This window comes from Myotis brandtii, unplaced genomic scaffold (genome assembly GCF_000412655.1).
Source record: "Myotis brandtii unplaced genomic scaffold, ASM41265v1 scaffold280, whole genome shotgun sequence".
NCBI lineage: Eukaryota > Metazoa > Chordata > Mammalia > Chiroptera > Vespertilionidae > Myotis > Myotis brandtii.
This window is the reverse complement of record NW_005360677.1, coordinates 1,626,793-1,643,389: the sequence shown is the minus strand read 5'-3', so window position 1 is coordinate 1,643,389 and position 16,597 is coordinate 1,626,793. Positions and strand designations below refer to the sequence as shown.

At 40.1% G+C, this 16,597-nt stretch overlaps 1 protein-coding gene across 4 annotated transcripts in view; it reads left to right on the top strand.

Moving 5' to 3' along the window:
- CEP41 (centrosomal protein 41kDa) overlaps positions 1–16,597 on the top strand; it is a 36,229-nt gene extending 19,632 nt beyond the window's left edge. For 3 of the 4 annotated variants that reach the window (XM_005868953.2, XM_014541861.1, XM_014541862.1), the window contains 8 exons: positions 3,644–3,705; positions 4,963–5,032; positions 10,946–11,090; positions 12,731–12,882; positions 13,276–13,343; positions 14,665–14,779; positions 15,419–15,634; positions 16,238–16,597. In XM_005868953.2, the coding sequence (XP_005869015.1) occupies positions 3,644–3,705; positions 4,963–5,032; positions 10,946–11,090; positions 12,731–12,882; positions 13,276–13,343; positions 14,665–14,779; positions 15,419–15,634; positions 16,238–16,386 (977 nt within the window). In that variant the 3' untranslated portion in view covers positions 16,387–16,597. Of the gene's footprint in view, positions 1–1,601; positions 1,799–3,643; positions 3,706–4,962; positions 5,033–10,945; positions 11,091–12,730; positions 12,883–13,275; positions 13,344–14,664; positions 14,780–15,418; positions 15,635–16,237 lie in introns of those variants that run through there. The other variant, XM_014541860.1, reaches the window with a different exon arrangement.

Below are 16,597 nucleotides of genomic sequence, written 5' to 3'. Positions count from 1 at the left end.
TATACATTATAAATTCATTGCAGTCTGCTTTCTTTTAATTAAAAATCATATTTCATACACATTCTTTTTAAAAACTAATCTTCTGCAAAGATATGCCACTAGTCACTGAGTGTTTTGCTCTTGTACAAAATCATAATTTTTCAGTCTGTGTCCAAAACAGATGTAAAATGTACACATCAAGGCCAGAATTAAAGAAGCAGCAGAAACATCTACGTCCTAAGACGGATTTGTGCCTATCTCCAGTGGAACACAGTGCGAGGGGAGTACTTAGCTAATGTGAGGGAAGAGGGACTCGCTCAGATAACAGTTCAGAAGTTGGCTCTGGTAATATACATCTTCTGGGAAGAGATTACTACAAATCCAGAATTCAGAGAACTTTGTTTTTACACAGCAGGCCTTTTAATTTAAATGATAATGTTTCTGTTCCTTTTGAATTGCCGAGAAACCCCAGATAATAGATGTGGACTCTGGAGCAGCTTTCTGCTGACTCTGCTGTTTGCCTCCGTGAGCTATAGGACTCCTGCTGGAGACATTTGTTTTCTGATGTGTGATGTCCCAGCGGCCTTTTATTTTCTTCCTATACAGCCTATATTATAGCTTATACGTTATTTTGCACTTTATATTGTATACGTATGTATTTTAAGGATATATTAAAATTTTAAACTATGAAAAAAATCTTGTTTACTCACCTGGGCTGCATTATTGTCGCCCTTAGTTCATCCGTGGCAGGACAATCCGGCTGGCCTGCTTCGAGTTCGGTGTGTAGCCTCTTTCACCTCCTGTCCATTTGCAGCCGAGTATAAAAGCTCACATGTCCACACCAGAATCTGTCCCCTACAAATGTCTTGTTCCACCCAGATTGCGGAAACCCGGTTTTAAAACATTTCTTAAAAAGCACAGTGTGGTTTCTTTAATATCTAAACTTTAAATGGAGCTTTTCTCCCCAAAGAAATGCCTCTGGAATGGAGTCCTTGGAAATGCTGTTCTCTTTAGAAGTTGTGGGCTTCCTTTTAGTAAGACAGGAGGTTCCTCTCACCTGGTTTCACACACTTTGTGCTGATTCCCTGACTAGAATTACTTCAGATTCTGGTTTGGGATCTACATTTTGAACGATATTTCCTTCTCTTATCCCATTTTCTGTTGTAGATGTTCTTTTGGGTCAAAGGGAGGAGAATATTGCCTTGTTCCGTGACACCCGAGCCCCATCACTTTTCTCGGATTACCTCAGATGCCATGTCTTTCTGTGAAATCACAAACCTTGTTCTGTTACTTCCTTTGATTTGTCTTCCACTGCGAGCCCAACTTCCCTTTGCTAATAACGTGTTTTAACAAAACCCTGAAAACGCAGAATTCCTTTGTAATCTGAATATTCTTTCAGCTCTGCCTGGGGAGAACAGACACTCTGTGTCTATTGACCACTTACAAAGCGTATTCTTGGCTTCTGGTGGTTAGATGACACTAGTTGGATCCAGTGTGAAACATCCTAGATAGTTAGGTCTCTGTCCTTCCAGTAACTCGAGAGAGACAGGCTGAGCCTCCAGACCTACTGGAGAAGCAAAACTTGATAGCATATCTGAAACTCGGGCTCATTGTCTCCATCACGGAGTTGGGAGAAGCCACCAGTAGCAGAAGCTCCATTCTTAAAGCTCTATTCGAGAGGACAGACTGACAGAGCTTTCCAAGCCATCCTTTTTGTAAACTTTAAAACTTACTGTACAACGTCTAGTTTGATCTTTTTATCTCCGAGCAATAATGTCAGAAAGTCCTAGTGATGGCTGCCCTTCTAAACCAGAACCAGGTATGTAGAGTTGAGGCTCAAATGTGCAGTGGGGTTTCTAGTGCGTGCGAGAGGGCAATCATTAGAAGACAGCTGAACCGTTTTTTTTTTTTTGTTTGAGGTAATTCAACAAAGTTAAAGGGGGTTTTAATGTACTTAGAATGTGAAGAATTGGAGAGTATTTCAAACTATGGAACTATACAGAAAGAATATCGGTAGATAAACGGCACAGTGCAAACTGCTTGAAAGCGATTGACTGTTTTCATTGTCTGATGTATCACCATTTTGATTTAAATAAGTGACTTTTGGTGGACGGGTTGGTGGCGATTCAGTTGCACTTGTTATTGCTTGTGGTCAGCCTATTTGGGTCTACATCCTGGTGGGTCGTAGAAGCTGGTTTGCATCTAGGTTTGTTACCTTGTATCCAGAAGAAGTTGTTCTAAGAATTTTCTAGAAATAATGGTCAGTTATTAGCCAAATTGCTCTCTTTAAGACATTTTAGAACAGCAAAACTTTAATTCCCTGTAAGACAAGCATCTTGATGTAGTTTTTAAGGTAATATTTCCTGACTCTGAGTCATAAGGTGTTTGATAAATCAAGCAAACATTATCCTCCGAAATAACTATCCGGTCTGTGCTGGTTTTTTGGAAAATTCATAGAAATGATTAGTACACCAGGTGAACAGTCTTAAATATCTTAATCCTTTCCTTTGTTGCTAGGAGTCTTGGCTTATGAGACTTTGTGCTATGAAGGCCACAGTAATTATCCAGCTAACTGACCTTTAGTAATTCTGAAGTAATGACACAGTCTTTCAGGAGCCCTGGGCTCCAATATAAACACCTAAAAGAGGAGAGGAGTAAAGGGTAAGAGTGGGAGGGAGGTCAGTGCTGAGAACTTCAGAATGGGCAGTCATTTTCAGAAAAGTTTAAGGAAGCTAACAGTTAACATGCCTCTATGGGGCAGAGATTGGATAAAGTGATATTGGCTGAAATTTTTAAAAAACTGTTTAATGTGCTACATAGGATTATTATCACAATTACAGGGGTACCCTCATTGGAGGAGTTATGTCTCAGAACTGTGAAGATAGCACTGAGTATATGTTGATGTTTTAGGTTGATTTTTTACTTTAATTATAAAAAGCACATACCATAAAATGTACTGTCTTAACCATTGTTAAGTGTACAGTTCAGTAGTGTTAAGTATATTCACTTTGTTGTACAGTAGATCTCCAGAACTTTTTTATCTTGCAAACCTGTTGAACAGGTTGCTTTTTATTGAAGTGGAGGTGAAGAGAAACTGACACAAGAGATGGTCACGAGCAGTCACAACTCCGTGCCCAGCATTGTGCCTGGGGGTGGCGGGGAAAGTGTTGTCCTGTGTCTCCAGCATAGTTTGTAACCTCTGGAATGTAACCCGTCTTTTCAGGGCAGGGTTGACCTGGGGCCACTCCGCTTAAGGGTCTCTGTCCTGTTTATAAAATGCAGATTTGTTTCCTTTTGTTCTGAAAATAGTTTAAAGCAGTTTACAAAAATGTGGTACAATATGGCCAAAGTACAGCCATAGCATAGCATGGTAACAGAAATATGGTAGACTAATAACATAAAGGCAAGGGATAAAGTCTCTAGACACAAAGAGGTGGCTATTCAATTATAGGCTTTCTACTGGCCCAAGCAAAGGGGGGGAGGGGAAGAAATGAAGAAGTTATATAATACTAACCACTTTTAATTTTGAGGATATCATGAGGACTAAATGAGGTAAGGTATGTAAAAGCACATAAATAACTTGAGAAATATAACTTGGTGATTAGAAAGAATGAATACCTCTGAGGAAGCAAAATAAACCTAGAAAAATATTTGTGCTTTTCAGATTACAGATACAAAAAAGATGAGCTTTTCAAGAGACTAAAAGTTACCACCTTTGCCCAGCTGGTAAGTTTAATAATCTCCCACTGGAGTAAAACTTGTCTAATTTGTGCTGCTTTATGTGAGTATCTCTAAATTTGATTCTAGGTAATATTTGCAGTGGGGTTTCTTCTGATTATTTATATTTTACCTGTGAGAGAATTAATTGGTGTATGATGTGTATATTCATTGGAGGACGGTGTGAAATTTTTCTCTCTTCTTTGATAAGAATTTTATAAAGTAAAATGTACATTCTACTTTTAAATCATCAAATTTGTGGTTTAGGTGTTTTTTTTTCCTTGTCCATTTAATTTAATATTTAGAATCTAGAGTTCTGGACTCTGGATTGTTTGGACATTTTTCTCTGTGTAAGCCAGGTGATCGCCCTTCGATGACTGAGTTCTTTTCCCAAGCCTTTCTTGGGCTATTTTTTTACTTTGGGAAAGTCACTTTATCCTTTCATTTGAAAATTACGGACCAAGTGTCTCTCTGGTACCCAAACAAGAGCTCCATTGATGTAACTCAAGATGGATCTTGGGTCTTATGAGCTAAATTTTAAAAACTGCTTCAAAATCTATATGTAAGGCCCTAGCCAGTTTGGCTCAGTGGATAGAGCCTGCAGACTGAAGCGTCCCGGGTTGGCAACCAGTCGAGTTGTCTCTTCTCACATTGACGTTTCTGTCTGTCCGTCTCTCCCTCTCCCTTCCACTCTCTCTAAAAAAAAAAAATCAATGGAAAAATATCCTCAGGTGAGGATTTTAAAAAAAAAATCTATATAGGTATACAATGCTATAATCAATGTACTCATAATTACATTTATTTCTTCCTTGCATGAAGAATTGCTGATACAATTTGTTATTATAAGTATTGCATTTTTAAGAAATAACATGTTAAAAAAGTATAACATATGTAATACTTTCAACAATAAAGATTTTTTAAAAAAAGTAATAACATGTTATGTTGGGACCAGAATATATATGGGCGTAGTTTCATGTATATTGCTAGGTACTCTTATTCATATTGTCCTAAGTTGCCCGTTTGGCCTTTGAAGTTTATTGTGCAGTGTCTTAAATGAACCCTTTTCTTCTGGAATGGTCCTCTGCAGTGTAATGACCACTCCCGGAGTAAGGGGACCCGAGAGTTAGTCTCTAGTTGAGGACACAGACAGTTTCTTAAAACAAGAGATCTTTGATGTTCCCTGTCTTTTGTAAAAGACAGGCGTGCCTCTGTTTAAAGACAAACAAACATAGACACATCTCCACATTTCATTCCTCTTTCTCTCAGGTCATCCAGGTTGCTTCCTTGTCAGATCAAACACTGGAAGTGACAGCTGAGGAGATTCAAAGACTGGAAGGTAATGAGAATTGAGGCTGCGGGAAAGTAACGGATTGACCGTTTGACTGAAGCGCTCGCCCTCTGCGGCTGCATTCGCAGCGACTTGGGACTTTGATGTACCTGTTTGTAATTAGATTGTTGCTCTCTGAGAAATGCTATCTGCTGCTTTAATTGTTAATTCTTACCTCTTAAAGAAAAAAGCCATCTGGTTTTCTGGCTCTAGCATTTGTAGTTTTAAATGTTTTAGATGTGTTTGATATACTAATTACTTTTTTTTTCAACAGATATTTTTAGTGTTTTCTATGTATGTACAAACCACAGAATTAGGTGCTAAGAGACTACAAAGATGAATAAAACCCAGCTCTACATACGTGGAGTTTGTAATCACGGGTGCACATGTGTTTGCATGTTGGGTGAGGAGAATGATGGCAGAAGCACAGAATCACTAACAGGGCAGAAATTTGTAATGGAGGACTGAAAGGAAGCTATCGTTTGTTGGATTCATGTATATTGCTAGGTACTTCACCTGTGTTTTCTTATTTAATTTATTGCAAAAACTGTGTAACAGCGGTTCTCAACCCGAGGGTCGCAACCCCTTTGGCGGTCGAACGACCCTTTCACAGGGGTCGCCTAAGACCATCCTGCATATCAGATATTTACATGACGATTCATAACAGTAGCAACATTACAGTTATGAAGTAGCAACGAAAATAATTTTATGGTTGGGTCACAACATGAGGAACTGTATTTAAAGGGCCAGAAGGTTGAGAACCACTGCTCTAGAAAGAAGGTACTCTTTACCGATGAGAAGCCCAAGCCCAGAGGAGCAGTGACTTGCTGAAGGTGATACAGCCAGAGTGTCTCCCATGGCAGCCAGTGTCTGCTGCGGGAGTGCCGGGGGAGGGAAGGTATTTTCCAGTTAGAAAACAGGTAGACTTTCTTAAGGCTTCTGAACCAGACCTTCCAGGTGAGGCTGTTGCTGGCTGAGGAGAGGCACCGAGAAGAAAAGGCTGAACACAGGCCCAGAGAAGAGAAAGCTCCCGGCGTGCCTGGGGAGTCACGTAATCCAGTCTGGCTGTGGTCTGAGGCAGGAATAGGTGCCTGGTAGGAGATAAGGCCAGAAAGATAGGTAGGCTCCAGATTTCCTTTCTTAAATGCCGAGTCGAACGAAATAAAACCTCTTTCGTTGTACTCTCATGAAAGGCATACACAGAGCTAAGGTCTTCATTTTATCCTGAAGCGCTCAGCAATCAATGTGCGGCTGTTTATTGACGGAGAATGTGTTTTGTTAAGGTTGATGTAGGCCAGGAATTTGACTTCTGATTTCAAGACAAGTTTCTCAGGAAGTCTGAACACTGGGTTTGTGCAACTCCACTGTCATTTCCCTGGGCTTGTTTTTGTTAGCGAGGATAAAGGGAATCTGAAAAAGCCAGGAATTTATCTTTGACAGATGCCTCTCACACAGCAGAGAAAGAAGGGCTCTTTGTAATAGAGATAATTGGGTCTCCTCATACAAATACACCCAATTTTAACCTGGTTATATAAGTACCTGGATTGGGTCTTTTAATTCATTATAGAGATTGCAGCACCAGGACATATGGGCTCATGCAATTTTCTCTTCTGAGATGAATTTGCACAGCAAAATAGGCTCTTGTAAAATAGGACACCATAATGTGTGAGTAATATTAGTGTTTTTCTAGTGCTCCACACAGAATAATAACTCACTCAGGAATGCCTGTAGGACAGATTGTATCTGTTTGCATATTGACTATCTTTGAAGGATTACAAGATCTCCTTTTGTAATGTTTATTTTTTCCTGACTTAAAAGTATATTTTTAGAAAATTAGAAAACTGCAAAAAATATATAAAGAAAATTAAAATAACTAATAATCCCTGTTTTAAATTTTGTTGTCTATTCCCCCCCCCCATCTAACTCCCACCCAAATCCATACTCTTCGTATATAGTTTTGTATGATGCTGTTTCCAATTAACATTTTGCCATGCATACTTTCCCGTGTCATTACATTGACTCACAGAGCTTCGGTGTAAAGGTCGTGTGGTCATAGAATGCCTACCCTTTGGACATACCATAATTTATTTAATTATTCTCCTATTCCTGGGGCACTACAGTTTTTCTAATTTTTCACTTTTATAAAATAATGCTGCGGTGTAAATACATAAGTGCTTGTGTGGTTCTGATTGTTTCCTGGAGATGAATCGCTGCAGATGAACAAAGGGTAGACCTGTTTTGGAGGCGCTCAATGCTGATTCCACAGCCTCTCCGGAAGGTTCTACCTCTGCAGCCCACCGAGTGCATGAGAAGACATGTTCTCCCCATCCGAGCCAGTGTTAGCATGGTTTTATTTTGAATGTCTCTGATAGTGACAGTGAGCTGTGTGTGTGTGTGTGTGTGTGTGTGTGTGTGTTTTTATTGGTCATACGTATTTCTTTCGAGGATATTACAGGTCCTTTCCCATTTTTTTCTAATGGAACGTTCATCTTTTACTTACTGTTTTATGAAAGCATTATGTAAGTATGATATCTTTTTACTTTGGAAACCAATACAGCCTTGGAAATAAAGGAGAAAAATCTTTACTTGATGATTTGGAACAATTTCCAAGCTGTATTATCAAGTAAAAATAAAACAACAAAACAAAAGCCAAGGTGTAGAGCAGTATGAATAGCGTTCTCCTGGACATGTAAAAAGGGGAGGAAATAAAATATATGCAGAAGTATGTAGTTGTTTTATTTCTGGAAGGAGACATAAATATGTGAAGCTGGTTCCCTTGGGGGAGGAGGCCCGAGGGCCATGCATCTGGAATCGAAAGAAGGCTTCCTTTCCACATAAATTTATGTTGTTTGCATTTTTACCTTATACACATGAGCCTTTTTTCAATTAAGGAGCTAGCTAATTTTTTTAAACTCTGTAAATTAAGTATATTAACCTTTTCTCATCCATATATGTTACAGGTATTTTTTCCTAATTTGTTATTCACCTTTTAATTTTCTTTGTGTTGATTTTGACATATATGAGATTTGCATGTTTACATGATTAAATCAGCCATTCATGTTATGTTTTGTTTTATTGCTTTAGATTCACAAATTCTAAAATAAGATAAATTATTTACCTCTATTTTCTCCTATCAGCTTGCTTGTTAGTTTTGTTTTTGTTTTAATATCAATCTATCTGTTACTTATATAGGGTGTCCCAAAAAAGTGTATGCACACTTTACCAGCTGATAATCACTTAATTTTCACTTCTTTTCAGGTTTAACTGATTTGAAATAATGGGTGAAGCCAGACTAAGCTTTGAACAAAGAAAATGTATCCTAAAGTGCCACTAGACTTTTTTTATGGGGATACATAAAAGAAAGTTTACGGTACAAAGCCGGCAATAGTTGACAAATTGAGGGCACACAAATACTGAACAAAATGATTCTTAATATTTGTGATTTCATTGCTTCATGTTATCAGCGGTGTCTGGACCAAAACGGTCATCAGTTTGAAAACAGGCATTGACACACACAAAAGTATTCATTTCTGTAGCTTTCTTTAAATTTTTTTAATGAACTATATGTTAATAAACACTGACTTTATGATCATTCAAAGTGTGTATACTTTTTTGGAGGAGAAACCCTGTATTTTGGCATATGATGTGAGAGGTTAGCTAAACTTGATTTTTCTAGATAGTTGACAGATGATTTCAACAGCATTTATTCAGTAGTTCTCCTTTATCAACTGATTTGTGATGCCACCTTGAACATATATTAGCTTTTATATATATTCTAGGATTTGTTTCTGTGTTCTCTATTTGTTTCTGTATTCTATTGTTCTGGTTGTACTTCAGCATTGCTTTTATCATTTACCTTTTCAATATATGTTACTATTTGATGAATCAGGTTCTCTAAATTTTTATATATGTATGTATAATTTTTTTTTCTTCTTATAGTTAAAATCCTTTTAAACTTTTTTTTTTTAATCCCATTGGGATTTGTATTAAGGCTAAAAAATAAATCCGGAAAGGATTAAATCATTTAACTTTTAGTCACCCAGTCAGGACTATTCAATGTATGCCACTCTCTTCATTCAGGTTAATGTCCCTAAGTTAATTTTTATAAGACCTATAAAGGATTTACAAGTTTTTACCAGATCTTTACATTTCTTAATTAGGTTTATTTTCTAGGTGAGTATATTGTATATCTGTAATTGTTACTGTAAATGAGATCTTCATATTATTTTCTAATTGGTATATAGGAAAAATATTTTGTTAGTATTTATATTTTTATCTAACCACCTAATTATTTTCCTTATGCTTATAGGAATCTCTTGAAGTTGCTCAGTATATTATATAATATCCAAATTAAGATCTCATTTCTATTTCTTCTCTAATTATACTGGTTAGAACAGTAAATTCTCAGACTTTTTGGTAATAATCTCCCTCCACACTATAACAATTATTGAGAACCTCAAAAAGTTTTGGTTTATGTAAATTATACCTATTAATATTTAGGGTATTAAGATTTTAAACAGGACTTAAAAATATTTACTCACTATTTCACCCATTATAAACATAAATAACATATTTTATGCAAAATAGCTATATTTCTAAAATAAAAAATTTTCTGAGAATGGAATTACTTACTTTTTTGGGTAAATCTCATTAATGTCTGATTTAATAGAAAACAGGTGATTCTCCTATCTTCTGTATTCAATGTGTTGCAATATGCTATTTGGGTTGAAGCATCTGAAGAAAATCTGGCGTCACACAGACCTGTAGATATAAACGGCAGAGTGTTTTAATAGCCCTTTCCATTATTGTGGATATTTTTCTTTGATACAACACCAAAACAACAACTGATAGTTTCCTAAAGGTTAGTTGTAATGTAGAATCTGAAACCATATTAATGAATTTTTCACACTGTTACATTAAAAGCCATCGGTCTGTCTTGCACTTTGAATGAATCTTTTATCCGTGTATGATTTTATAACATCATGCCTTGGTCGTGCGAAAATTATTGGTTCACTGAGTTATGAAGATCTTCCCAATGTTGACAAATTTCATTACACAGCATAAAAAACAAACAAACACATTCATCAGTCTCACCGCCTATCTTATCAGAAAAGGCATTAAGTATGGAGAAACAGTCAAGCTCCCGATGGTACATAGCTTCCAAAATTATGATTTTTATTCAAAATGTAATCATTGCAACAAATGCCATCAGTTGTTTTCCTTGAAATGACAAGTTCACTTTTTCACTTAGATCATTTTTTTTTTAATGTCTGCCAAATGCACACGTCTAAGTAACCAGTTTTTCTCAGATTTTCTTCCAAGTAAAAATGGTGTTCATGGCAAAAGCAGCAATAATCAGACTAATGCTTTTCCTTGAGACAACCATGGGACCTGGGTATGTAGCAAACTGTCGGTATGCAATTCCCCATTTCATCACACAGAATATGAAAAAGGCATGTACGTGAGGGTAAAATTTAATAAAGTTGTTCATTATTAGTGCGTCACCAGGGACGATTTTTAAGTGAGATTGCCATATTAACTGTGATTGCAGGTTGGTGCAAACAGGGTGATTGCTAATAAAACTTAGCACCATGACCCTGGCTCTTGCTAAGGCACTAGCAGTGTTATCCACCATTTTATTTGCACCATCAGGGCAAATAACACAGTAAAAAAGATAAATAACATCTCAGCATCATTATGAAAACAGTCTTTACCTTGCAGATCCCCTGAAAGGGCCTTGGGGACTCCTGGGGTCCACAGGTGGCATTTTGAGAACCTATATACCTAATTTGTGAATTTATAGAACAATTTAAATAAGGTGATGTGTGCTCCTTTTCTTGACCTAATTTCAGTGGCCCTGCCTGATAAGTAAATACAGATTCTACCATTAAATGTACTTATTTCTTCATTTGCACGTTTTAGACAATGATTCTGCGACTTCAGATCCTGATGCCGAAGTCACTGCCAGGACCAATGGGAAGGGGAGCCCCGATGAGCAGCCGCCGAGCCCTGTCCAGTTCATAAATAGCGTGGGAGCAGGGGACTCCAGTCGCTCGACACTCCAGAGGTACTCCAATCGGATCCGTGCTTCCCCTGCATCTTGCCTTCCTATCAGGCGAGAGACCGATTTCAGTGGCTTAATTACCTCAGGAACAGACTGGCAATGGTGAAGCCCCACATTCTCACCCAACCTTCTACTTTCTCTTTATGTAAATGCCTCCTCCTGAGTCTTCCCACAGCATCCTCCATCGGTGAATGTCAGACTGTTGTTGGGAGAGCACTAATTTTCACACCTCGCTTCCACTCTTCTCGCCCCTCCCGTATGCATGTTTTTTTTCTCAGGACCTGGCTTTACAACTACTGTCTTTTGACTCAGAGAGCATGATTCCCTTCGCCTTTTCTGTCTGTTGCCCCTTATAAGTCCCCTGACTCAAATCAGAAGGAAAGTAGAGAGGCACACACAGGGCTCTGCTATCACCTAGGTGCAAAGAGGAGTGAGAGCAGCCCTCGGGTGTCGTTCCTCCAGCTGCACGTGGCTGGTCCTTCTTCCATACGCTGTGACGCATCACTTTCCCACAAATAGTAACTGTTGATTATAAAACAGTGCTAACTTTTGGCCCATACCCATCCCTCCTACTGGTAAAATAGTCCAACTAGTGAAAGATTGCTATCGTCTCTACCACTATTATTATTTTTATAACTACTTTTGTGCAAGGACTCTAAAATTGCTTTCAAAACAAAATAGACCAACGAGACTACCATTGAGGGTAGGATTTCTTCTCCTGTGGTTCAACAAAATATGCACTACATGGCATGTAGTTATAATGCTTATCAGATTTAAATGCAGAATTTGATTTGCTGTGATGGGGAGGAACTATATACTGCATGTCAGTCTGTGGTTTGGCATACATGTCTTCATATTTGCCAGGAAAGTAATCATCTTCTCATAGCGACGCTCCACTACTTGCCATTTTGTTCATAACACCTACTGCTCTTATTCCTTTGATCCATGTTTTAACCCCATTTTGCCTATAATATTAATATGGTGACCAATTTTAGTGATTTTATGACCTTAAAATAGAACTGTCAGTGGTGAACTCATTTTAATCTTAGCTTTTCCTGTGTCTGATTCTGTGAATGTCACTAAATCTAAAAGCCTCTTCAACCTCAACATCATAACCTATAAAATGGAAGTAAGTACACATAACTACTAAAAACATTAAGGTTCAAAATCCAGATTGGATAGACTCAATGAATAAATTAAAACGTTGTCGTTACTTTCCATTACATATAGAAAGGCCTTCGTTTATCCTGCCCCATCAGCCTTATTCTTTCCCCTTTTGCTCTGCTCTTTTACGCCCCTCAAAATTCCATTGGATTGATTGTTCGCCGCCTCTTTCCCTGAATGCTGCCCTGATTGCTGGAGGCGGCATGCACCCTACAGCGTCTCCCCCCTCAGCCAGGCTAATGGCCTGGCGTACACTGTCGGGAGGTAAGTGGGGACCTGTGGGTCCTTGCCTTGGGGCCCAGTGAGATAAAATAGGAACCACAGGATCTTGTATTCAGAAGCAGAACTGAGACACTATACCCATTTTCCTTTTGCTTTGCAGTGTCTTTTGAAAAGACACTGAGCTCTCTCTCGCTATTCTGAGGAAAAGCATCTGACCTTTAAGACTAGCTGCTGCTGACCTACTTTTCCACTTGCAGCGTCATCAGTGGTGTTGGAGAACTGGATCTAGACAAAGGGCTGGCGAAGAAAGCAGAGCCCAACAGCAGAGACAAGCCGTACCCCGACTGCCCCTTCCTGCTGCTCGATGTGCGCGATCGAGACTCTTACCAGCAATGCCACATTGTTGGAGGTAAGAGAGAGGCGGCCTCACAGTGTCTCCTCCCAACAACACCGCCCATTCTTGCATCCCGGCCACCTGACCACATCCCATGGTCAACAGTTAAGGGACCATATGCTAGCCCGGTCCATGGTGAGTTGGCTTTCCCATAATGCTCTGAGACAGGCCGATGACGCTCTCCCGTGGCTCAGGGCCCAGGGCGAACGTCAGATACAGTCAAGTAAAGCTTCATATTTTGTTTATAGTGTCCTGTTTCTTTTCTTTCACAAAAGTATTTAGGTTTATGGCTTGTTGATTTTGAAAATATATTTCTTTAAGCTCTTAGTGAGACTTTAAACCCACTGGGGGGCGGGGTCAAGTTGTACTAGGAAAGCTACAAACTTCCTAATTTTCCTTTCTTTACAGCTTACAGTTACCCAATTGCAACTCTGTCTAGAACAATGAACCCTTATTCAAATGACATTCTTGAATATGTATCCTTTGTTGCATTTTAAGGAGTTGGGTGAGGATGAGGTTTGTAATAATCAAACTTACCAGGAAAACTCTGTGAAGGACTTTTGATACATCACTTGATCTTAGCCAAAAGGCCGGGAAGCAATATGTGCATGACTTTTTATAGTAATTAGCTTATTTTGGCATATTTTAGAATTTGGATTCTTAGCTGTTACTGAATATGCTGACTATGATTGCAGATGGTTCCAAGCCATACTGCACTGGGCTAACGAACATCAGGTTAAAGGCTATGATCCATTAAGAGTTAGTCCTGTCCTGGCCGGTGTGGCTCAGTTGGTTGGGCATTGTCCTGTGCACCGAAAGGTTCCAGGTTCGATTCCCAGTCAGGGCATATCCCCAGTTGTGAGCTTGTTCCCTGGTGGGAGCATGCAGTAGTTAGCCAATGGTTGTTTTGCTCTCACATTGATGTTTCTCTCTCTCTCTCTCTCTCTCTCTCTCTCTCTCTCTCTCTCTCTCTCTCCTTCTCTCACAAAAGAGTCCTAAGACATTTTTCCCCCCAGAAAGCTTTCCCAGGTAAAACTTATGAAGTAAATTTTCTTCCTTCTATTTTAACTTTTTTCTTTTTAAAATTTTAATATTTTTGCTCATAAAAATCTTACAAGTAGAAAATAATTTAAATATTGAAGTATGTGAGAAAGAAAATTAAAATCTTTGATAATCACCCATTTGAACAACTCTTATTACATTTTTTGTATATTTTACTCCAGACTATCTTCTATGTATGTTTTAACAAAGTAGAAATCATACTGTATATATAATTTAGTGTCTTGCTTTTTCCACACTTGATATTACAGTGTACTTTGTCACACTAACGCACGGTCTTTATAAACTCCATTTTTGATATAGTGTATATGTCTTCAGATGTACTATAATTTACTAAAATGTTCCACTTTATTGTACTTTTTTTTTACTATTATAAACAAGGCTGCATTAGAGCATATTGAACATAAAAGTTTTTCTACTTCCTTGCCTATAGAATGGACTTGTAATACTTATTCTCCAGGGTTGTGATGATAACAGAGCTAAAGGGTGTGTAGTGTACCTAGTGCGTCTTGGATCAGGGTACTGTTAGTTTATAAGAGAAGAGAATACCGGCTTGAGCGGGTTCCATGACAGGAAGAAATCTAGTAACTGCCAGTGTGATGGGTAAAGAGAGGGCCCGTCTGGCGTTCCCCTGAATTCAGAGAGGTGAACTTAAACAGCTCTCTGTTCCTTGGGGGTTTCTTGTAGTCTAGAAGCATTAACTCAGTGTGGTCAAACCTTAACTCGTCTGACTCGTAGAAAAATGCTCACGGCAAGATCATCATTCTGTATGACGACGACGAGAGGCTGGCCAGCCAGGCGGCCACCACCATGTGCGAGCGGGGATTTGAAAACCTCTTCATGCTTTCCGGAGGTGAGCGGGGCTGTGTTCTGCTCCGGGCTTTAAAGGCTGAAATCCGGGCTCACAGTCCTTCACCCCCACGTCATCCCCTTTTTCCTGGGAGAGGTCAGGATTTAGCACAGGCGTTCCTCGGACACACGCAGATCACCACTACCAAGCAAGTATCCCAGCAAAGCGAGTCATAATCTTTTTGCTGGTAGAGGGTCTTGCCTTCGGTTTCTAAAAAATAAAAATAAATAAAAATACATCTGTGAAGTGCAATAAAGCGCGGCGCAATAGACCCAGGGCTGCCTGTGCTTTGGACAGAGAGAGCCGTGCGGCTGAAAGGAGGCAGTTCTGTGAAACCTCCCTGCGCTTTATCGGCGCATGTTTTAAATTCCTGAAATACTGACATGGCATCAGGGCTCTGTGAGGAAGCTTTGATGCTGAGCACTTACGCAGAAAGATTTCTGGGAGAATTCTCAGAATCCCACATAACAAGCGACGTTTTCTGGTGTAATTTTCGTAAATGGTGAAGCAGTGGAGAGATTTCGCCACTGGTGCCGGCCTCGACTTGGAAGCCAGGGATGAGGAGGCATGCGGGCTCCTTGTCAGGTTTCGCCTTGGCCTCACAGTGGTGACGCTGCTTTCTCTCTGATCTCCCACACCCAGGTCTCAAAGTCTTAGCTCAGAAATTCCCAGAAGGACTGATTACGGGTTCCCTGCCTGCATCTTGCCAGCAAGCCCTTCCTCCTGGTTCTGCCCGGAAACGACCCAGCCCCAAAGTGCCACCCCCACCGGCTGAGAATAAGTGGAGATTTACCCCAGAAGACCTAAAACAGATAGAATATTACCTGGAAGAGGAGCAGGGTCCGACAGACAACCTCAGTAAGATCTTTTGACCTTTAGAAATAACACTTTCTGTAGAGCTTGAGATTTGTGATCCCTTGTAATATATTCAGAGTCTTCCAGTATTTTGGAAGGGTACAGGAGCGATGCAGGGAGGGGGGCAAGTGGAGGTGATGTGAGATTGTGGCAAGAATTGGGCATTGTGCACAGAGAGGGGAGGAGAGACTTTATCGACGTGTGTGTCTCAGGCAGAGTTGAGAGGCCAACCTGAAGCATCCAGATTCCTTCTTGGAAAGTCTTCATGTCCTTCTGTTGCTTCTAGGCACACAGACCTCTTCAGGCCTTTCCTCTGCACACTACTTCCTCTCCTCTGTCCTCTCATCGCTCCTGCTCACTTCTCTGCCTAGAAGGAAGGTGGCACAGGCTAGCTTGGCTGGGTTGCCTTTCATCCCTGCCCTTTTCCCCACCGTTAAGTTGGTCACAAGGATAAACAGTAGGTTTTAGCCTTAAGTGAATGCTGAATAGGACTTGATTAGCTTCAAAGTGGTTGTAGCATAAGACTTCATGCGTTTCAAAGTGTACTTGGCAGACTGTCCCTGGGACCATGCTTGCAGCTCTCTCCCCGCTCCCTTGCTCCCTCAGGCCGGCTGAGCCACGCCAACGCCTCGGCCAGAGACGCCAAGGTCCCCGGCACCCGCAGCGCACAGAACCTGTCCAGTGGGGGCCCTGCCAGCCACGCGAACCCCCGCTCTCAAGGCAGCGGCCACCTGCAAGGCAAACCCTGGAAGTAAAGACTCTGTCTGTCCCACTCAAATAAATGTTTTCTCTGCTTGCGGACCCCTGAGCAGTTCCCCAGCTGGTCCCTTTCAGACCAGGACACGTGTGATAGGCCCCTGCCCTCTTCCTCTCCAGCTCCAGAAGGGTTTGTATACGAACCAGAGGCAGCACAGGCTCGTGTCCACCCGTCATCCACACCATATTCACGTCTCTGGACTGAGTAGG